Genomic DNA, 23912 nt, shown 5'->3' with positions numbered 1-23912 from the left:
AACACATAAGTGACTGACTTACCCAGTTGATTGTAGAGTCCTCTGTGGGGTGGTGGACCGAGGGGCAGGTTTGGGTGGGGAGGGGCTAGGGTTCCTACCCTGGGGCTGTGGGCTCCTGACCCTGGGGCTGTGGGTGCGGGCGGGGGTATGGGCGGGGGTATGGGCGGGGGACCTGAATGATGTCTGCTGGGGTCCTGTGTGTGACGAGGGCAGTGAGTGGTAGAGATTGCGGGCTGGAAAACAACAATAAATATCATTAAAAAAACATGATTACATCATGAACATAATTCACCAAAGTCTGAAAAGTGTTCACATAATTCTCCATCACCATGGTAACACCAGGTAATCAAATAAGAGATTATGTCAACGATTCCAGCATTTATTCAGTGCACATTATTCTTGGCAATCAACAAGCCTCTTTTAGTTTTTAGACTTGCATCACAATATAGGCTATTTAGTCTGTGCTAACATTTGTTTTGAGTAAACATTCTGAGCTCTGTCGGTCTATCTGTGAATAGACCATGACATTATGTTCTTAGTGATTACATAGGAAACTGTAAAAGGTTTGATCATAACAGTGTTCCCGATAGCTTTTGAAACCTCCAGTCCTGAAGGACTGGCAACTTTAAAAATTACCAGTCCCTTCTAATTTCTGTCAGTCCAAACTTTCATCAAATTAAAAAAGTATGCAAATTACCTGTTTCCGACCGTTTTGTTGTTGTTGTTTTTGTTTAACGCCGCACTCAGCAATATTCCAGCTATATGACGGAGGTCTGTAAATAATGGAGTCTGGACCAGACAATCCAGTGATTGACATGATGAGCATCAATCCTTGCAATTGGGATCGATGACATGCAGCAATCAAGTCAGCGAGCCTGACCACCCGATCCTGTTAGTCGCTTCTTACGACAAGAATAGTCACCTTTTACGGCAAGTATGGTTTGCTGAAGACCTATTCTACCCCGGATCTTCACAGGTCCTTCCAACAGTCATAGCATTACGATCGCTCAAGGTCAAGGACACACTGCAATATGACGCCCACAAGGGCAGCTGTACTCACGGGGCAGTGGTGGTGATGTCTTCATGGCTCGCACTTTCTCACGAGCCTTTTGTTCCGCCATTCTATCAAAATACTGTCGTAGCGCATCAAAGTCAGGAAATTTCTGCAAACAATTGGGTCATCCTTGAATTAAGAAAAAAGTGGCATAATAAAAAAACAGCTGTAAAAATACCACGTCACCTTGACGTATGACTGTCTGTACCATACCCCGTGGGTGAGTCACATCAGATATGACTCACCTTGACATATGACACTCTGTTATACCTAGGGTGAGTCACGTCAGATATGACTCACCTTGACATATGACACTGTTATACCCATGGGTGAGTCACGTCAGATATGACACAGCTTGACATATGACACTCTGTTATACCCATGGGTGAGTCATGTCAGATATGACACAGCTTGACATATGACACTCTGTTATACCCATGGTTGAGTCAGGTCAGATATGACTCACCTGGACATATGACTCTCTGTTATACCCGTGGGTGAGTCAGGTCAGATATGACACAGCTTGACATATGACACTCTGTTATACCCATGGGTGAGTCAGGTCAGATATGACTCACCTGGACTTATGACTCTCTGTTATACCCGTGGGTGAGTCAGGTCAGATATGACTCACCTTGACATATGACTCTGTTATACCTGTGGGTGAGTCAGGTCAGGTATGACTCACCTTGACATATGACACTCTGTTATACCCGTGGGTGAGTCAGGTCAGATATGACACAGCTTGACATATGACACTCTGTTATACCCATGGTTGAGTCAGGTCAGATATGACTCACCTTGACATATGACTCTGTTATACCTGTGGGTGAGTCAGGTCAGATATGACTCACCTTGACTTATGACTCTCTGTTATACCCGTGGGTGAGTCATGTCAGATATGACACAGCTTGACATGTGACATTCTGTTATACCCATGGGTGAGTCAGGTCAGATATGACTCACCTTGACATATGACTCTGTTATACCTGTGGGTGAGTCAGGTCAGATATGACTCACCTTGACATATGACACTCTGTTATACCCATGGGTGAGTCAGGTCAGATATGACTCACCTTGACATATGACACTCTGTTATACCCATGGGTGAGTCAGGTCAGATATGACTCACCTTGACATATGACTCTGTTATACCTGTGGGTGAGTCAGGTCAGATATGACTCACCTTGACATATGACACTCTGTGATACCCATGGGTGAGTCAGGTCAGATATAACTCACCTTGACATATGACACTCTGTTATACACATGGGTGAGTCAGGTCAGATATGACTCACCTTGACATATGACTGTCTCTGTGTCCTCATCATGGCCAGCTTGTTGTCCAGCACTTGTTGACTGACTCCAGGCGAGCCCTGAAATCCATGTATAGAGGACTTTACATAATGTGTCTGTTTCTATTCTCCCACCAGAAAAAAACATATTTCTTGAAAAACTTGGCCAACTAGAAAAATACTATGAGCCACAGAACAGTGCCCAACTATGAGGCGCCTAACTATGAGACACCTAACTGTGCCTAACTATGAGCCACCTGACTGTGTCTAACTATGAGACACCTAACTGTGCCTAACTATGAGCCACCTAGCTGTTCCTACCTCTGAGACACCTCACTGTGCCTAACTATGAGACACCTAACTGTGCCTAACTATGAGACACCTAACTGTGCCTAACTATGAGCCACCTGACTGTGTCTAACTATGAGATGCCTAACTGTGCCTAACTATGAGACACCTAACTGTGCCTAACTATGAGCCACCTAGCTGTTCCTACCTCTGAGACACCTCACTGTGCCTAACTATGAGACACCTGACTGTGCCTAACTATGAGACACCTAACTGTGCCTAACTATGAGACACCTGACTGTGCCTAACTATGAGACACCAAACTGTGCCTAACTATGAGACACCAAACTGTGCCTAACGATGAGCCACCTAGCTGTGCCTTCCTCTGAGACACCTAACTATGCCTAACTATGAGACACCTGACTGTGCCTAACGATGAGACACCAAACTGTGTCTTAACTATGAGACACCTAACTGTGCCTAACTATGAGACACCTAACTGTGCCTAACTATGAGACACCTAACTGTGCCTAACGATGAGACACCAAACTGTGTCTTAACTATGAGACACCAAACTGTGCCTAACTATGAGACACCTAACTGTGCCTAACTATGAGACACCTAACTGTGCCTAACGATGAGACACCAAACTGTGTCTTAACTATGAGACACCTAACTGTGTCTAACTATGAGACACCTAACTGTGTCTAACTATGAGACACCTGACTGTGCCTAACTATGAACCACCTGACTGTGGGTCACCTACCGGTGGTATTCCTCTCTTCGCCACCTGTTCGTCCAGCAAGGAAGCAAACTCGTCATGCATGATCTTCAGGGTGGGGTTTTTCCTCAGTTGTTCCAGGAACTGGGTGGTGCCAAGGGTCCGTTCACCCAGAGTGCCAGTGGTTCTATCGGACAAAAAATAATTGAATAGCATGCAGAGAACTAAACCTTATCACAGTAGGTGAGAAAGTCAAGTTTCAGACTTTTGAAGTGACACAGATCATAGATCAATAGATAAATTGTGTGGACCAACATACGGGGGGTGTTTGTTTGTTTGTTTGTTTATTTGTTTGTTTGTTTGTTTGTTTGTTTGTTTGTTTGTTTGTTTGTTTGTTTGAAGCCGCACTAAATAATCGAGTCTGGACCAGACAATCCAGTGATAAGCATCGATCTACACATATTGGGATAAGATGACGTGCATCAACCAAGTCTGCGAGCCTGACCATCCGATCCCATTAGTCGCCTCTTACAACAAGCATAGTCGCCTTTTACGGCAAGCTAGTTTTGCCGAACTAGGCTAGAATTTCGGGGCTCGATCATAGCGCCAACGATGGCTATTACAAGCTATGTCCCTTCTACTGACAAATCAGATTCCATCTCTCATATCACTTGCATTTGTTTTAACAAAATCATTTGCAAATCATGCAGTGGACTGAAATCTGCACACTGAAATCCATGTTGTTTATGAACGGGACGTAGATATGCAATTTTGATTTGAATATGCATAGACTTGTTAGTCCAACCAAAATAGAACTCCATAATTCCAGCCTAGTTTGGTAAGTAGAGGTGTGTGGTATTACCGGTATACCGGTATACCATGGTCTTTGTTAGCTGTGATACGTACCGGTAAACTTCCTTACTATACCGGTACTTCACCAAATTCCGGAGTCCGTGTAGGCTATGGAAATTTCCGATGATGAATATTACGTTTCTACATAGTTTAAGTAATATTTTTATATACATGTGTTACAAACAACTAATATATAGTAAAGGACGTCAGATTTAATAAATTTCCATAGAAAGTTATGGTTTTTTTTAATTTCCCGTGCAAATCCTGTCTCGAGAGTGAACTGCATGTCTGCTTGGTAACAAAATGGCGGACTTCGTGGCCGTGAAAAACGCGAGGGCCAAAGCTTCAGTATGGAAGTATTTTGGCCTGAAAAAACGCAAAATAGACAGTATTGTTGAAGAGAATTTAGCTCTATGCAACACATGTAGAGGTATTGTGAAATGTGGTGGTGGGACTTCAAATTTATACGCTCATATGAGGCGACATCACCCAAACACTTTAGCAGACGACATTCATCGGCCTGTCATGACGAGTGTTCAATGTTCACAGTTCAATGAATTGAAGTGTTTCTTTAAAGTATTTTGTTTTTGTGTTGAATGTATGTGTTTGCAGCTTTAAAAAAGGTAAAAATGGCATAAATGAAGGCTTTTCTCTGTGCGTTCAAATACCATGGTATGTACCGTGGTATTTGAGCAGATACCGCGGTATACCATGGTACTGTATTTTTCGTGGTACCCATCACTATTGGTAAGGGTGGAAACTGGACTTTTACAGTCAGTTAACTCCCTTGCCTCAGGAAATTGCAGATTTCTCTAAGCATTGCAGACCTGTGAGACAATGAAACAGGCATGGTGCGAGTGAAAGCAGTGTTAAGCCTAAAATACGACCCATGTGCGATTCAGAGAACTAATTGAGTGAGAGCTACTAACCCCAATGTGCTCCGCAAGCTTCGCCGCCCAGGGTTACTCATGCTGCCGGTGCCAAACACTGCTCAACAGAAAATATAGTCACGTCTGTCTCCTGGTAACAGTAACTGTTGAGGGTGAAACAATACATCGGTGCACCGGTGCATTGTGAGTTTTCATGCCACAATACGATACGATACATAATATATATTTTTTCTGTACCGATACAAGACGATACACTTGCTAAAATTAACTTCCTACAACGCGTTTTATGACCTCAGCGTTTCTGTCAGTCAAATATCACAAAATATGTTGTAATTTGCATTTCCAATTAACTACTAAAAAAAGCCGCTACGAACATGTGTCTACAGTTAGCTTTTCCTTTTGAACCTGCTCTGAAATATTTATATTAAGAAGTTCCCATGCCATTCATGATACGTATAGTGACCTGTGTATCATGATACATATAGTGACCTGTGTATCATGATACATATAGTGACCTGTGTATCATGATATGTATAGTGACCTGTGTATCATGACATGTATCGTATGGTGACCTGTGTATCATGATATGTATAGTGACCTGTGTTTAATGATACGTATAGTGACCTGTGTATCATGATACGTATAGTGACCTGTGTATCATGATAGGTATAGTGACCTGTGTATCATGATAGGTATAGTGACCTGTGTATCATGATATGTATAGTGACCTGTGTATAATGATACGTATAGTGACCTGTGTATCATGATACGTATAGTGACCTGTGTATCATGATATGTATAGTGACCTGTGTATCATGATATGTATCGTATAGTGACCTGTGTATCATGATATGTATAGTGACCTGTGTATCATGATAGGTATAGTGACCTGTGTATCATGATACGTATAGTGACCTGTGTATAATGATATGTATCGTATAGTGACCTGTGTATCATGATACATATAGTGACCTGTGTATCATGATACATATAGTGACCTGTGTATCATGATACATATAGTGACCTGTGTATCATGATATGTATAGTGACCTGTGTATCATGATACGTATCGTATAGTGACCTGTGTATCATGATATGTATCGTATGGTGACCTGTGTATCATGATATGTATAGTGACCTGTGTATCATGATACGTATAGTGACCTGTGTATCATGATACGTATAGTGACCTGTGTATAATGATATGTATCGTATAGTGACCTGTGTATCATGATACATATAGTGACCTGTGTATCATGATACATATAGTGACCTGTGTATCATGATACATATAGTGACCTGTGTATCATGATATGTATAGTGACCTGTGTATCATGATACGTATCGTATAGTGACCTGTGTATCATGATATGTATCGTATGGTGACCTGTGTATCATGATATGTATAGTGACCTGTGTATCATGATACGTATAGTGACCTGTGTATCATGATACGTATAGTGACCTGTGTATCATGATATGTATAGTGACCTGTGTATCATGATATGTAAAGTGACCTGTGTATCATATGTATAGTGACCTGTGTATCATGATACGTATAGTGACCTGTGTATCATGATATGTAAAGTGACCTGTGTATCATGATACGTATAGTGACCTGTGTATCATGATATGTATCGTATGGTGACCTGTGTATCATGATACGTATAGTGACCTGTGTATCATGATAGGTATAGTGACCTGTGTATCATGATACGTATAGTGACCTGTGTATCATGATATGTACCGTATGGTGACCTGTGTATCATGATATGTATAGTGACCTGTGTATCATGATAGGTATAGTGACCTGTGTATCATGATATGTATCGTATGGTGACCTGTGTATCATGATACGTAAAGTGACCTGTGTATCATGATAGGTATAGTGACCTGTGTATCATGATACGTACAGTGACCTGTGTATCATATGTATCATATGGTGACCTATGTATCATGATACTTATAGTGACCTGTGTATCATGATATGTATCATATGGTGACCTGTGTATCATGATATGTTTAGTGACCCGTGTATCATGATATGTATCATATGGTGACCTGTGTATCATGATACGTATCATATTGTGACCTTGTATCGTTTCACCCCAAATAAATGTATCACTTAGGTATGTCCATTAGCTCTCCCAACATGACATATCACAACATTACTATCAAGATTTACATCATGTCACGACCTTACTATCAAGATTTGCACCATGTCTCAACCTTACTATCAAGATTTGTATCACATCACGACCTTACTATCAAGATTTGTATCATATCGCCACCTAACTATCAAGATATGTAACGTATCAAAACCTTACTATAATGATATGCAACATATCACAACCTTACTATCAAGATATGTAATGTATCACAACCTTACTACTATGATATGCAACATATCACAACCTTACTATCAAGATATGTAACATATCACAACCTTACTACTATGATATGCAACATATCACAACCTTACTATCAAGATATGTAACATATCACAACCTTACTACTATGATATGCAACATATCACAACCTTACTATCAAGATATGTAACATATCACAACCTTACTACTATGATATGCAACATATCACAACCTTACTATCAAAATATCTTACTACCACGGTAAGTAGAGTGCCGCGACAAAGTATCATTGAAGCTCTAGTCATTAGAATTCTCTGATGTGCTGCTTGTCTCCACCACAAGCCTTCCTGTAGTCAACAACTTACTTGTGCTTTCATCATCCTCATCACTGGGCACCATGCTCATCATCCTGCCAGGTGATGAGGGGCGTGGGGGACGGGGAGACTTGGGGATGGACAGGTGAGTTACCTGGGACGTGACGATCTGAAGACAAAGTTCAGTCACTGCAGCTCTCAGCTTCAACGGGTTGTAAGACCTCAGCTATCCTGAGTATTACATCTCCATTCTACTATGATAAACCCACTACCCATTCAACACCATAGCTTGTTTTTGGTATTGACATTACATCTCCAACTCTCTAATAACTAACTAAGCACAGAATTTCTATCTCATGCAAAAAAGTAACAGAACATGGTTATTTGATTGGATGGCTATTTTCAGCAGTGTCCATTGAATCTAAACGAAGCGAATGGGTCCAGGGCAGGGTTAGAACTAAACGCAAAAACTTTCCTAGCCTGGGTGAAGATAACAGGCCCTTGTAACGTTTTCAATGGCTAAAACAATGGAGAAATTTGGAAATTTGTACAAGCCCCCAGGAATTTGTAAGCGCCGCGATTTGGGCACGCCAGAAACCTATGATTGTGGGTTCAAATCCTGCTTCGCCTTGATTATGTTTCTAGGTTTGTCAGCATGGTCAGCACCATACCCGTGCTCGTGGGTTTCACAGAAGTGGTAAACATCGGAGACCTGCATCACTTTGGGCTTTCCTCCCACATTAAGCTGACCAGCCGCAATATAACTGTAATACCGTTAAAAGCGGCGTGAAACCCAACTCACACACACACACACACTAGCCTCGAGCTAGCGGGCCCATGTTAAGTTCTAACCCTGCAGGGTGTATACCATGGCAGAAAGAAATTATGATACACTGGATATACAAGGTTGTAGAAAAGTTGAAATCAAACATCTCAAACATGTTAAACAAGCGCATTACAATGAATGGTAAAAAATGTACAAAATCAAGGGGAGTGACCGGGTCCTTAAGATTTAGTACCATGGCATTTTAATCCCTGACCCACAAAACTTTTAACTTATCAAGGGTCATGTAACTCCTAATTTCACTGATGGGTAGGTAAACAATGACTGGTTTTGATATTTCATTTCATTCCTTAATGATTTTAATCTTGGTGTTTTCAAGGAACATTTCAATGTATCCAGAATCATTCCACTGGCATCACAGACATTAACAGGAATCCTCCCAGAACTACCCCAGACTTCATGCATGTTTTACACACTTACTGGTTTGTCAACTTCCTTCTTCAATATTTCCTCCTGAGAGGTCAACATCTTCTCCTGCTCCCGCGACCTCTGGAATATGCAACAACAGAGTTCAACAATCTCACCTGTAATCTCCTTACGGTTACAGCCAGGACCTTGGGTAACAACGCCCCCAACAATCAGGGAGAAGCAGTCTTTGAACTGAATGTGTTTCTAATCTGAACACCTCTGTTAACACCACATGCTGCATTGCAACAATGAACGACCATGTCTGATGTATTTTGCTCATCGTCATGTGTATCAATACTTTTTTTTACATTTAACCATGCTTAAAAAAGATTCTGTTAATCTGTCTCATTTTCTAAATGCTCAAAATGTTGGGATCTATTTATGATGGGGAATTGCACTAAACAGAAAATCAACAGTTTAGAAAAAGTTGTCTTGAACATTATCGAGTAGGTTCTCTACTTGACCAAGACTATAATAGACACACATACATCTGCTGTCATACCCTGAGTAGGTTCTCTACTTGACCAAGACTATAATAGACACACATACATCTGCTGTCAAACCCTGAGTAGGTTCTCCACTTTACCAAGACTATAATAGACACACACACATCTACTGTCGTACCCTGAATAGGTTCTCTACTTGACAGAGACTATAATAGACACACACACATCTGCTGTCATACCCTGAGTAGGTTCTCTACTTGACCAAGACTATAATAGACACACACACATCTACTGTCATACCCTGAGTAGGTTCTCTACTTGAACAAGACTATAATAGACACACACACATCTGCTGTCATACCCTGAGTAGGTTCTCTACTTGACCAAGACTATAATAGACACACACACATCTACTGTCATACCCTGAGTAGGTTCTCTACTTGAACAAGACTATAATAGACACACACACATCTACTGTCATACCCCGAGTAGGTTCTCTACTTGACCAAGACTATAATAGACACACACACACATCTACTGTCATACCCGGAGTAGGTTCTCTACTTGACCAAGACTATAATAGACACACACACATCTACTGTCATACCCTGAGTAGGTTCTCTACTTGACCAAGACTATTAGAGACACACACACATCTACTGTCATACCCTGAGTAGGTTCTCTACTTCACAGAGACTATTAGAGACACACACACACATCTACTGTCATACCCTGAGTAGGTTCTCCTCTTGACCAAGACTATAATAGACACACACACATCTACTGTCATACCCAGAGTAGGTTCTCTACTTGACCAAGACTATAATAGACACACACACACATCTACTGTCATACCCTGAGTAGGTTCTCCTCTTGACCAAGACTATAATAGACACACACACATCTACTGTCATACCCAGAGTAGGTTCTCTACTTGACCAAGACTATAATAGACACACACACACATCTACTGTCATACCCGGAGTAGGTTCTCTACTTGACCAAGACTATAATAGACACACACACATCTACTGTCATACCCTGAGTAGGTTCTCTACTTGACCAAGACTATTAGAGACACACACACATCTACTGTCATACCCTGAGTAGGTTCTCTACTTCACAGAGACTATTAGAGACACACACACACATCTACTGTCATACCCTGAGTAGGTTCTCCTCTTGACCAAGACTATAATAGACACACACACATCTACTGTCATACCCAGAGTAGGTTCTCTACTTGACCAAGACTATAATAGACACACACACACATCTACTGTCATACCCTGAGTAGGTTCTCCTCTTGACCAAGACTATAATAGACACACACACATCTACTGTCATACCCAGAGTAGGTTCTCTACTTGACCAAGACTATAATAGACACACACACACATCTACTGTCATACCCTGAGTAGGTTCTCCTCTTGACCAAGACTATAATAGACACACACACATCTACTGTCATACCCAGAGTAGGTTCTCTACTTGACCAAGACTATAATAGACACACACACACATCTACTGTCATACCCTGAGTAGGTTCTCTACTTGACCAAGACTATAATAGACACACACACATCTACTGTCATACCCTGAGTAGGTTCTCTACTTGCTGCTGCTGTTGTCGAGCCTCCGGTGTGGTGGCACGTCTCCCTGTCTCCCGACTTGTGTGTTCTAGGGCATCATTCAGCTGCAGCATGAGACAACAATACACAAGGATAAACAGCAGCTCAACTCTAAAGAAATCCCTTGTTAACAGTTCCACTGTATAAAAACAAACCAGAATGAGGATTGTATGGGCACAATGGCAGTTGAGCATGATAAGTCCTTGTCTCCATCACATCTAATGGGGGAGGAAAATAGATGAAGCTATTAGTCTTAAAAAAGTAAAAGAATTAATTCTCAGGCAATGACTTTTGAAAATATAATGTGGGCGAGCGGTGGATGTTGCTTTTTGTTTGCTTGTTCAAACTAGTATGTAACCAAATAAACAGTTGAGTACCATTTACCTAGATTATGGCCTCCCTACATAAACAAGCATACAAACTCCTATTGCCGCTATGACCATTACACGAGATGCGCAGTAAAGCAGTGCACATTTAAAGGGAAGTAACTGTGTGCTATATTGGATCACATTGCTTTTAAGTATTAGGATTTTTTTATTTCTTTGAAACAGGAAAAAAAAAGGAAACGTTTTGCGGACTTTGTGATGATGCGGGCAGTGCCTGAGAACCAAGACTATTATTTTTCAGCCTTATAGATGAATAGCCAAGAACTGAGGTTTGTTTCCCACATCCACAATGGAAGATGGACGTCCTTTACAAGCTAGGAAACTGATATGTGAACATCGGTGTGCTATTCAGTCATATTTTGAATTTCCATCAGAATGTAAAGTTGGACCATCATGTAACAATAAATGCCAACACAGATTTTATATAAAACACAATTGATGAAAATGGTATATGTCGTTAGATAATGTAAATATATTTCATAATTAGACCCCTGGACATCATAACAAGGTATCATTTATGAGGGGTACATTCCGGGTTAGAACTAAACTCAAAAGCTTCACTAGCCCCGGTAAAGATAAAATGACTTTGCAATATTAAAACAACGGGGAAATTTGTACTAGCCCGAATGAATTTGTTCTAGCCTCGGGCTAGCGGGCTAGTGTTAATTTCTAACCCTGAAATTAGTACTCTGCTGACACTCGTGTGGATTCCGGGCCACATAATTGATCGGTCACCCCCCCACACTGGATTTCCGGGTAGAATTGGTCCCCATCAACTTATACTGCTTGTAAGAGGCCACCACCCAAATGATCACTTACCCCCCATGGGGATTCCAGGTAGAATTTCCCCCCCCACACACACACACACACACACCTGCCCCACCCCCAACTTGGTTGACTGTGTAAAATGGTACCCCAGCAGTGTGGATAGTTGCACACTAATTAAATGACTGACTGATAGGGTCCAGACACCACTGAGTGCAGCACTAAACAACACAACACACACAACACAAACCAACATGGAAGTACCCACCTTCCTCAGTTCATCAGCGTGCTGCTTCGTCATCTTGTGAACCTTCTTCTGCCATTTCTTATCCTGTTTGTCCAACTCTGTCTTCAGCTTAGACTCGACTGTCAGAACCTACAATGACATTCACATTATCATAGACTTATCATGTTCTTTATTCTTCACTCAATTCCTAAGTTTTGCTCCAAACAAGGAAACGTACATCTGAGATTAGCTTACAGATTCATGTATACATGATCATGATGATACTATATATCAAATGTTGCTGGTACAGTGGTCCCATCAGGTCTCCTATTTCCCTGCCTAGGCCCCGAGGAGCATGATCGAGAGTCCCAGACAGGGAAGCCCAGGTAAACCTCTGCATCATTATTCATTATCACAGGTCAGTGTCACTACGACCCTCAAACTCACAGACACAAGGGACTTCTGAAGAAAGAAATTGTAAATTTTATAATAAACTGTACATTTATAATACTCATTCTATCTCACACTTTGCATTTCTTTCCTTTTCTTTTCAATCCTAAGTAGAAAAATGCCTAAACAAAGGTTTCCAACTTCTTAAAAAAACAGTTCACCCGAACACACTTAGCATCACCATGGTCACCTCCCAGCAATCAGGGTCATGCATGCTTTTCCTGCCGGTTGACCCACATGCGCTGAACACGTGGCAACTCATTCTCTTTCTAATTGCCACATTGTTGTGACATGTTTATGCCTTTTTTTCCATTTCCCCTCTTTTATCTCCTTACCTGGTGCTGTAACTCCTCCTTCAGCAAGAGAACACCATCTTTCTGACGCTGTAGGAAGCTCTTCTCATTATCATCGTCATCCAGGATGTCGCCCAAGTTTGACCTTTTAGCTGGATCAGACAAAAGATACATGAGGTGACCCACAATGTAATATTCTTAGGGGGGGGGGGGGATGATGGGATTTGTTGAAGACAAAATATTTTTCTTTCCATCACTGCAATCCTTTTCTCAAAACAGAGAGGCCAGACAAAAATACTGTAAATGGTGAAATTAATGCATCTCCAAAAGAATGCGACCACTGGCCCCTAGCCAAAAATGCGACTCAATAATGAATATGAATGCGACACCCCCCTCCTCTCAAGCATCAGTGTATATCTAAAGAAAATGTCCTCTTTCGGGTTTACAGGCGAATCTTCACCTCAATCCAACTTTACATTAATCCTTCCACACACTTACTAACTTAAATTAGGAATTTAACGTGCGCTTTCGCGCACAGGCGTATTTCGCGTATTTCGCGTATTTCACGCACAGGCCCGCCAGGCCATTTAGTGTTTGGTCGAAAAGGGTATGTCCGAAAAGGTGAGGCAACCAAGGTGGGGCTCTTTAGGGTTGCTTACTTAATTTGGGGAGCAATTTTGGATTTTTGAAATATGCCATAAAAGGTGGAGGTAGGGGGGAGGGGTGGGGGGGAAACTAAAAGGAGTTTGTGTGTTTTTATAGGTTTAGAAATTTAGGGTTTATTGGCAGCTTGTTTGTTGTACTTTTATTCTTAAATGCGGCCAAGTAGGCCTGTTTTGATTAGATATATGCCTAGTGCTTTAAAGGTTTGTAAGTCTACCAGCCAACTCGTCTTACATCATAACACGGGCTGTGTACTCCCGAGCAGATGACCACGGAGTACGCTGATCACTGTGTCGGATTAACGAGACTGATTTTTAATGAGTGATTTCGGTAATTGGTTGCAAATTAGGTGTGTCAGAGTCGGAGTGCGAGACTGTCGGATTAACGAGTCTAAATAGCACTGATTTAATCGGTTCCCAACATTAGTGTCGGATAAAGCCGATTGTCGAATTAACGAGTGTCTGATTAACGAGGCTTGACTGTACTTGTTACAAGTGCTGCTCAATGAACAGTAATGTGGAATATATAGTTGTTTGTTTTCAGCGTATGTCTAAGTTGGTATTTCTGCTATCCAAAATGTCTTATTGTTGATATAAATGCGATGTTTAATAATGCGAGCAAAGACCACTCGCATTTTTCGCATTTAATTCACGCTCGTGTTACTTTCAAGATTTACAGTATCAATTCAAATCCAACCTGATACCAGTTTAGGTCATAGTGTCAAACAATACAGCATTCTAAACATCAGCTTTCTCTACTTTGTTTCAGTACACACAAAGATGAAAGGGACAGTATGTCGATGTTTCGGAGTGTTTTCTAAAGCTTTTTCTATAGCAATATTGTTATGCACCTCACTATCGGAGTTGTAGTAGTGTATCTATATAATTATGCAAAACAACATATGTATAGCGCACCGAAAGGCTTGCATTAGGCCTGTCTGTTCCTATTTCACAATAAGTGAGTCTGGTCACGTGATAAGCCAACACCCGCAAAGTGGCCACTGGAGCAGAAACACAATAAGACAAGCAGAGCAGAGTAAACTCGGGGGTTATCGGCTAGTGTGTTGACCAACAAAGCTTCAGAATGGTCGACATCCTGTCCCTTAAAAGAATATATATTTTGGAGCAACATTTTCTTACCACCGAATCTAGTTTCCAACTCCACAAGAGCCTGCTCGGAGGACATATACTTTTGATTGACATCCTGAAGTTCTTTCATAAACATTTCCTTCACTCTCTCGATCTCCTGAAACACAAAAAATCTTACCATGATTACATAGTCACTGCAACAAATTTAAGCACACATAGTGATTCAAACATTAAAATGACTCCGCATTCACTGAAACACTATAGCACTGGGTTTGGATAAATTGCCCCACATGATTGCCTACATTCAGTACTTCTGGACGTACCAGACTGACACAAAAAACTCAATTCCTGTCATCTTAAAGAAACAGCCCCACACTGAAGCACATGTACCACATGTGATGTCTCCTTAGGTAAGTGACTTTGTTCGAAATGTGCCTCTGTCCACCCAGCAGTGAGAGGGTACCCGGTAGGATGAGACGGTAATGTGGCTGTTAACCTTCTAGCGCCTCACAGGCAGCTTGAGTTGTATACTCCCCAGGGAGCTGAGAATGAAAATCGAGTGCTCATTGATTCATTGACCGGGGTAATAAAAGTGTAGCGCTATGAGTATCCACTTGGTGAATGGAATCTGGCACATTATAAATGCACTGATTATTAAGTGCATGATCACAGCTTGAACTGTTTGTTGACAGTAAACAATACAGGCTGAGGTACCTCATGGTCTCCGCCCTCCGACTCCCTGTACGCCTGCATGTGCGCCGTCACTACAGATGATATCTTATTCTCCTGAAAAATGACATTAAACATTTGTACTCTCCATGTATCACATGTATCAAAATATCAACCATCATAATACAGTGAAACTTTGTCCAGCATCCATTAATCCATTAAACTGCTGGGAACGCTTACCTGTACACACAATGACATAATCCAGGATTTTGTAACCATGATTCATTAGTGCACCGATGCATACATATTCCCTAGACAAGGGAGGTAACTGACGATAAGTCCAGTTTCCACACTTGCCGAACTAGGCTGGAATTACAGAGTTACGTTTTGGCTGGACTAAAGAGTCTATGCAGAGTCCAATCAAAATCGTGTAACGAAATCGACATCTGACTCATAACTGCCGAGCATATTTCGCTAAATTGCAGTATTTGCAAAGCATGTGTACTGTCAACTGGGCATAAACAGATATTTACCAAATTTTTTCGTGTTTTTTTCATCAAGGTGCGAAAGGGATTTGATGGACTTCGCAAGGTAAGACCAATTTTATTACAAAATAGGTGAGGTGAAATGGGGTTTAATGTCGGGTCCAATTTTGCACTTATATAACGACTTGCATGCATGAGCATGATGAGTGTGTGAGTGGCTGCTTGTACTAGTCCGGACTGATGCCGATTTATAGTGCTAGCTCACTGAGATACCATGCCGCAGTTTAACATCAATACCCCACTCGGACACAGTATACTGACTTCGAGTTAACCAGTATCTTTTAACGTCTTTTGGTATGACGCGGCTGGAGATCGAATCCCGGACCTTCCGCTCTCCAGGTGAACGCTCAACCACTGGACCACGGAGACGGTCTATTACAAAATAAATAAAGATTATGAATCAGATCGTCTTGACTGAGCGCCACCATTTTGTTTGAAGCAAATGCAAGTGATATGAGAGGTGGAATCTGATTGCTCAATAGGAGAGACATAGAAGGGACATAACTCGTAATAGCCACCGGTGGCGCTACGATCGAGCCCAGAAATTCAAGCCTAGTTCGGCAAGGTTGGAAACTGGACTTTTACAGTCACGTAACTCCCTTGCCTCGGGAAGATGTAAATCGGCATGACCAGCTTTATTATCAATTTGCCCCATGTCAAAAACTTCATGGTATTACCACTTATTACTACTTACTTTGTTTTTCAGTGAATCCAACATTTTGCGTTCATCCTTGAGCTGTGATTCTGTCATATGGAGCCTCTCTTTGATTGCCTGCAGCTCCAGCTCCAATGTCTGATTGATGCTGCCTCCATGGGTGGGGCTAGATGACTTGGACACACCCACCGAGCCTCCATGGCGACGAGTGATGTGGGACTGGAGGAAGGAGCTGTTCAGAAATGCCTTCGTGCAGTATGGACACTGAAATGGAAGAATACTTTGTTTGTTTGTTTGTTTGTTGTTTAACACCGCACTCAGCAATATTCCAGCTATATGACTGGGGTCTGTAAATAATCGAGTCTGGACCAGACAATCCAGTGATTGATATCATGAGCATCGATCCACGCAATTGGGCTCGATGACAGGCATCAACCAAGTCAGCTTGCTTGACCACCCGATCTCGTTAGTTGCCTCTTACGACAAGCATAGTAGCCTTTTACGGCAAGAATGTGTTGCTGAAGACCAATTCTACCCCGGATCTTCAAGGAAGAATACTGTCAGCGCTAGCATGTTTGCACTCCGAACTGTCTGAACTGAAATGACTACATAACTGCTGTAGTTATTTTATTGAGATCATAATACAACTTTAAACAGTACTTCAGTTATACCACTGCAGCTTCATCTGGGAGGAAAGCCTAAAGCCATGGAAGACAGGGAGCTGTCCACACAAGCACAGGTATGGTGATAGAACAGGGATCATTATCTGTCCTATTACGTGGATTCAACAATCAGAGGATCTTTCCACAACTAAGGGAAATAACTCAGCACTCCAAATTCTGGTGCCTTAGATATCAGGGTGAGCATGGGACAAATCCAACAGAGCCCAGCAAGCTCCTTCCCAGAGCGTGACACCTTCATTTGCCCTCTAACCCCAAATGTAGTAACGTTTATACTTTTGCTTATACTTTTGTTTATATCTTTGAGAATGCCATCAGTTAATTTTTCAAAGGTTAACAAGTGACCATATTTCACATATGAATTTACTTTTTTGTTGTTTGATCGGAAAATCAACCAACTTCCCCCTTGATAGTTGTAATGAAACAGACATTCAAACTGACAAAGAAAATAATTAAGCAGGGATAGATACAGTATTCAGCGCCACGGCAGCCGTCACTTGTTTCAAAACATAAGGGTCAGTCAGTTGCGAGTTCAAATCCAAGCATGGTTGTAGCCACCTATCACAGTGGGGAGCTTTGACTGCTGGTAGCGATAGTATAGAGAGCTCAGCAAACGGGATATCGCTGTGAGGAGCTTGAGAGCCCAGCAGCTAGGGGACACAACTCTGCATAGACAGTCTCATCATGGAAGTCACTGGGCCTTGCAAGCTAATATATTCTTTAAATCTAAAACCTCCATTAATTTACATCACTTCAATTGGTCATGCTGATTTCTTCAGCCCACTTAACACATGCCTGGCCTATATATTAAACCTCCAGTGACATCATCCTATTGTTCTCCAGCCAGGTTAAATATCATAAACAGGGTAGTTATAATATCCCTGGGGTTTAATATAATATCCCCGGGATATTTGTTAAATGATATGTTATTAATATCCCCAGGATTTTATAAAATATCCCAGTGATTTTATTAATACAACTTCCATTTAATATTGTAACATATGAATGTTTCTTGCTAGAAATTCATTTTGCATTTGAACACAATGAAATAAAATGTAAAATCAAATGACAAATGTTTTATTTATATTCCTGCGGATCGAGCATGCAACCTTCATATCTTTAGCCCAGCGAGTGTACCACCAGCCTACAGGGGCGACGATAAATCACAATGCATTAAAGAATGTCTTTTTTCAAGTACCCATACGCCAGCAACAGATATTTTACACCCGTTTCCTAAAGTTCATGCCTAACCTATGATAAAGTACATGTGAACACATGCCTAACCTATTATTAAGCATGTGTGAACACATGCCTAACCTATCATAAAGTACAAGTGAACACATGCCAACCTCTTATAAAGCACTTGTGAACACATGCCTAACCTATTACAAAGCACATGTGAACACATGCCTAACCTATTATAAAGCACATGTGAACACAAACCTAACCTATTATAAAGCACATGTGAACACATGCCTAACTATTATAAAGCACTTGTGAACACATGCCTAACCTATTATAAAGTACATGTGAACACATGCCTAACCTATTATAAAGCACTTGTGAACACATGCCTAACCTATCATAAAGCACATATGAATGCATGCCTAACCTATCATTAAGCATGTGAACACATGCCTAACCTATTATTAAGCATGTGTGAACACATGCCTAACCTATCATAAAGTATGTGTGAACACATGCCAAACTATAATAAAGCACTTGTGAACACAAACCTAACCTACTATATAGCACATGTGAACACATGCATGACCTTACCGGTATATAAAGTGCCTAACCTATCATGAAGCACATATGAATGCATGCCTAACCTATCATAAAGCATGTAACACATGCCTAACCTATTATAAAGCACTTGTGAACACATACCAACCTATTACAAAGCACTTGTGAACACATGCCAACCTATTTTAAAGCACATGTGAACACATGCCTAACCTATTTTAAAGCACATGTGAACACATGCCTGACCTAATATAAAATACATGTGAACACATGCCTAACCTACAATGAAGTACTTGTGAACACATGCCAACCTATAAAAAAACCTGTGTGAACTGATGTCTAACCTATAAAAAGCACATGTGGAACACATGCCTAACCTAATATCAAGTACATGTTAACACAAACTTAACATATTAAAAAGCACATGTGAACACATGCCAACCTATTATAAAGCACATGTGAACACAAACCTAACTTATAGAGCATGTGTGAACACAAACCTAACCTATAATAAAGCACATGTGAACACAAACCTAACCTATTAAAAAGCACTGGTCCCCAACAATAATCATCACAGTACAGAACTACTTGCAGTCATGGATGACTTGGTTTGTGTGACATTTTACTCCAATGTCTCCAATCACTATCTTCTACAGAATGTGAACTCAAAAGGTTTCTTCCCCACAAACAATAACATCACAGTCACACTTACACAAAACAACACCAAAGGAAGTTATGACCTAGTGATGGAGATTCAAATTTCAACCACAACAAAGGGAGATAACTCTGACCTTATTATAGCTGCCGGAGCCAGCATGCATCATTTGCTGCTGAGCCATGAGAAGCTTCTTCCTCTTGTGACTCTCCTTCTTGACATCACTGAGCTCCTGCTGCAGTTTCTCCACCTGCTTCTGGAGCTCATTGTGCTCCTGGAAAAGCATGTTGAGAATTGTAGACTCACACAGAAGTAATCCCTACATCCCCTTCTAACAAGGATGTCTGCTCATTACAGCCACATATAGGAGTATTCTTATGACATATTTTAAGTTAATCTAGAACTGATATGAAGCAGATAAAAAACATAGACTTAAAAATTGAACCCTACCTCCAATTACCACACCTCTTTTGAAAATAACATTTGGCATGAAATGACATAACACAATCACATTAAAATCAGACCTCAGTTCTCGCTACCGCTAAACAAAAATCTGAGGACATCCCATTAGGGGTCACGTCAGAACGACCTTTCATGTGACCAATCAGAGCAACGCTTACCAGATTATGAAAGTGACAGTCGGAATGTGATTTCTAATCATACAACATCGAAAACTCTAACTCCGAACGATAGTTAACGACTGATTCCATACAATGTAGACCATCTATTAGCCATTCCAGAAATTTCTTTTGTTCAGGTTTCAAATTCGTAATCAAGAATTTGTCAAAATATGTTTCGAAGCGTAGTCGCCAATTTGAAATTTGTGCCGTAAAGCACGAGAAAGCTGCCTTCTGATTGGTCATTCCATTGGTCAATCAAAGTTTGCACAACATCGGTCTGACGTGACCTGTAATGGGATGTCCTCGGATCTTTGTTTAGCTGTAGCAAGAACTAGATCTGATTTTAATGAGATTGTGACATAACAGTACCTTTGCATTGTTGAAATACATGTGTACATCCTTGTTTCAATATAAAGTGGACTCCCATCTTCACACACTGAAGTGTTAGAAACTGGCACTGGTCCTGAGTCCTCGCCAAACATGCCCATTTGCCATTTTTAAGGGTTTAGCACAGGGGTCCGGAAAATTTAAAATCCCAATCGGACATTTGCATTTAGGCCACGCCCCCTTCAAATAGCGTATTTTAGTACAACTTTTCACACACATTACAAGTTTACGTATTCATAATATGATGAATTATTAATTGTTTCAATTTAAATTGTTTAATTCACCGGACAGTTAATAACAAATAATATCATTTTAGATTTACATCGAAAAAATACGTTTGTTTCTGTTATAATAACGATCTGTTAACGTAGTGACCGGTCTAATTAATATTCATGAGTTATATTCATGAGTCTGCTCAAGTGTACGCGTTGTAACATTTGGATCGAGACTATTATCCCATATTTGGTTATCACGTGACCTCACGGGAAAAGGTTTTTTTTAAACTAAAGATTTTTTTAAAAACAAGACAGATAATTTAATCACAAATACTAAAATATCGTTGATAGCAATAGTTATTTGAATACTTTTTTCATCTGTACTTAATTATTGACCATAAAAAAATTGGATATCGATCGTCCGAGAAAGCAAAATGGCGGTCAATCAAGATTCAATATACGACTAGCTACTGAAAACAATAAAATCTGCAAATCCTCATTGTATGCCAACCAAGTGAAAGTCGTTAGCCACGACTTACAAAATGATCGTCCAGACTTTGAGGGTTTGGCAGATCCGCTCGACTGATCTGCATCGGTCGACTGCCTGTCGTCACGCTTTCGCTTATTGTCTGAGGTTACGCATTGTGAGGATTATGAGGTACATCGATGATGCAAGGTATTAATGTACAGTTGTAAACACCTTTCACTCAAATTAACAAGATGTTCTCAGTAATTAATCCTCGATTAATCAGTGTCAACTCAGTTTATTGCCTATTACAGTGATTGACAGATTGGACTATCATGTAGGTACGATGTATTTACAGCAATCAAAACAAACAAAGCTTGTCAGTGTAGTTAATCTTCATTGTGTTGCAACTGCAGACAGAAACTGCTCAGTCCTAACTGTTGATCATGTCCGGTCAAAATTTAAGAATGTCCGGACAATACTTTTTAAAATGTTCGGTAAGCAATATTTTAAAACGGACATTTAAGATTCCCAGACGGACATGTCCGGCGCATATGACGGTTTCCGGACCCCTGGTTTAGCAATATGTTATCATTTTGAGAGCTAGTGGACTAGCTGGACTCATAAATGTTTGTGTCAGGAGACCTCAAAAAGGGCTTTGTTCACTTTGAGCAGACCAATTTGCAATCAGGGATGACTGGACTTACATGACATTTTATTCTGAGGACACAATTGAATGTATGTTGTTATTGTCTTACCTCCTTCTCCTTTTTCGCTTTTTCTTCATTAGAAGCAACGAGTCCAGCCAAATAATCTTGAGAGTGCTGTCAATATAAACATGTACACATAAATGTTTCTGCAAGGACAACAGATACAAGTAATAAGGGATGAGTTATGTATCAAACAACATGTTATTATGAACATTAATAAATTTGAGTGAGTATGATTTACGCCGCCTTTAGCAATATTCCAGCAATATCACGGCTGGGGACACCAGAAATGGTTTTCACACATTGTATCCATGTCGGGCATCAAACCCAGGTCTTCGGCGTGACAAGCGAACGCTTTAACCACTAGGCTACCCTACCGCCCCAATATGACAAATGAGTGAGTGAGTGAGTGAGTTAAACTTTAGCTTCTCAATGGCATTATTTCAGCCATATAGCGACGAGAACAAGATGATACATGTACAATTGAGTAAGTTGAATTTGAAGTACTATTACTCACCAACAGATACTCTATCGTAAGTTGCGCTAATTTAAACAATTTTACAAAGTTGGGATCCACCATTCGCAGGTCCTGCAAAGGAAATATGATGCAAATAAGTACTACAGTAGTCAGTGGTAGAAATAATGGTAGACTTACATCTGACTGCTGACTAGTCCACAGTTCAATTCAGACAACACATTCAATATAACATTACCAGCATAGTACACATTTTAGGTGAAAACTGCTGATTGTTTCTTTTCACTAGTCTCTGTCAAGGTTAGTGGTCACATTGAACCTACAATATACAGTCCAATTTGGTATTAATTATTAAGCCAAGAAAGAATTCCAAATGGCCTACAAGAACCTTAAACTGCATCTGGAAAGTATGTCAGTGATATGATGATGCGATTCCTGGGATAAAACAACAAATGGATCTGCCAATTCTTTCAAAATCATTTGTGACCTCTTTGACAAGATGGCTGAAGACTGAGAAACCCTTTTTGACTGGCATTTTCATGTTTATTAGGACTTGTTATTAAAAAATTTATATCAAATGATTTTTTATTTTGCAAAACATTCCAATTTCCTGCATGCAAATATGTAAATTTCATGATTAATTACAATATTTCAGATCAAATACATCATGTATTTTACAAAGTGATTTTAACAAAATAAGTTGACAAATGTATGGTATACCCTGTCTACATCATGTACATACCAGTTCAGTTTCAATGTTGCAAAATGTGATATTCATGATATTTTCTTGGAGGGCATTGAAGTCAAGAGTTCTTGATATGTGGTCAACGTCAACTGATGCAATTTTTCTCCAGTCAACCCTCTCAAAACGTTTTCTGAATGCAAAGCTGCTTCCATTTTTACCAGCATGCCCTCCGTGGTCATACATGTGGCCACCAAACCCTCCTTGACCTTGGGCATACATCAACTGGGTTGCCATTTTCAAATGTTTCAGTTGCTACAGATTTTAATCTGAAATATAATTTATAAAAAAAACTGAGCATGATTCGATCAAAGTATAAATAGGATCACCAACTTCACAATGCATGGTTTTCTTCGAGCATAACA

General features: G+C 40.5%; 1 protein-coding gene across 2 annotated transcripts in view; it reads right to left on the bottom strand.

Moving 5' to 3' along the window:
* Positions 1-23912, bottom strand: part of LOC124141363 (cilium assembly protein DZIP1L-like) — a 43777-nt gene that overhangs the window by 19145 nt on the left and 720 nt on the right. For both annotated transcript variants that reach the window (XM_046509356.2, XM_046509358.2), the window contains exons 3-19: positions 23548-23816; positions 22848-22919; positions 22379-22444; positions 20069-20206; positions 16891-17115; positions 15697-15768; positions 15034-15139; positions 13274-13383; positions 12531-12638; positions 11078-11176; positions 9047-9115; positions 7834-7951; positions 5140-5197; positions 3404-3545; positions 2353-2430; positions 1061-1163; positions 23-233 (exon numbers count right to left, since the gene is read on the bottom strand). In XM_046509356.2, coding sequence (XP_046365312.2) covers positions 23-233; positions 1061-1163; positions 2353-2430; positions 3404-3545; positions 5140-5197; positions 7834-7951; positions 9047-9115; positions 11078-11176; positions 12531-12638; positions 13274-13383; positions 15034-15139; positions 15697-15768; positions 16891-17115; positions 20069-20206; positions 22379-22444; positions 22848-22919; positions 23548-23784 — 2012 coding nt within the window. In that variant the 5' untranslated portion in view covers positions 23785-23816. The remainder of the gene's footprint in view (positions 1-22; positions 234-1060; positions 1164-2352; positions 2431-3403; positions 3546-5139; positions 5198-7833; positions 7952-9046; positions 9116-11077; positions 11177-12530; positions 12639-13273; positions 13384-15033; positions 15140-15696; positions 15769-16890; positions 17116-20068; positions 20207-22378; positions 22445-22847; positions 22920-23547; positions 23817-23912) is intronic.

The sequence above is a fragment of the Haliotis rufescens genome, unplaced genomic scaffold (assembly GCF_023055435.1).
Source record: "Haliotis rufescens isolate VD_foot unplaced genomic scaffold, xgHalRufe1.0.p SCAF_25, whole genome shotgun sequence".
Classification (NCBI taxonomy): Eukaryota; Metazoa; Mollusca; class Gastropoda; order Lepetellida; family Haliotidae; genus Haliotis; species Haliotis rufescens.
The sequence above is the reverse complement of the archived record's forward strand: the minus strand, read 5'-3'. Positions and strand labels throughout refer to the sequence as shown.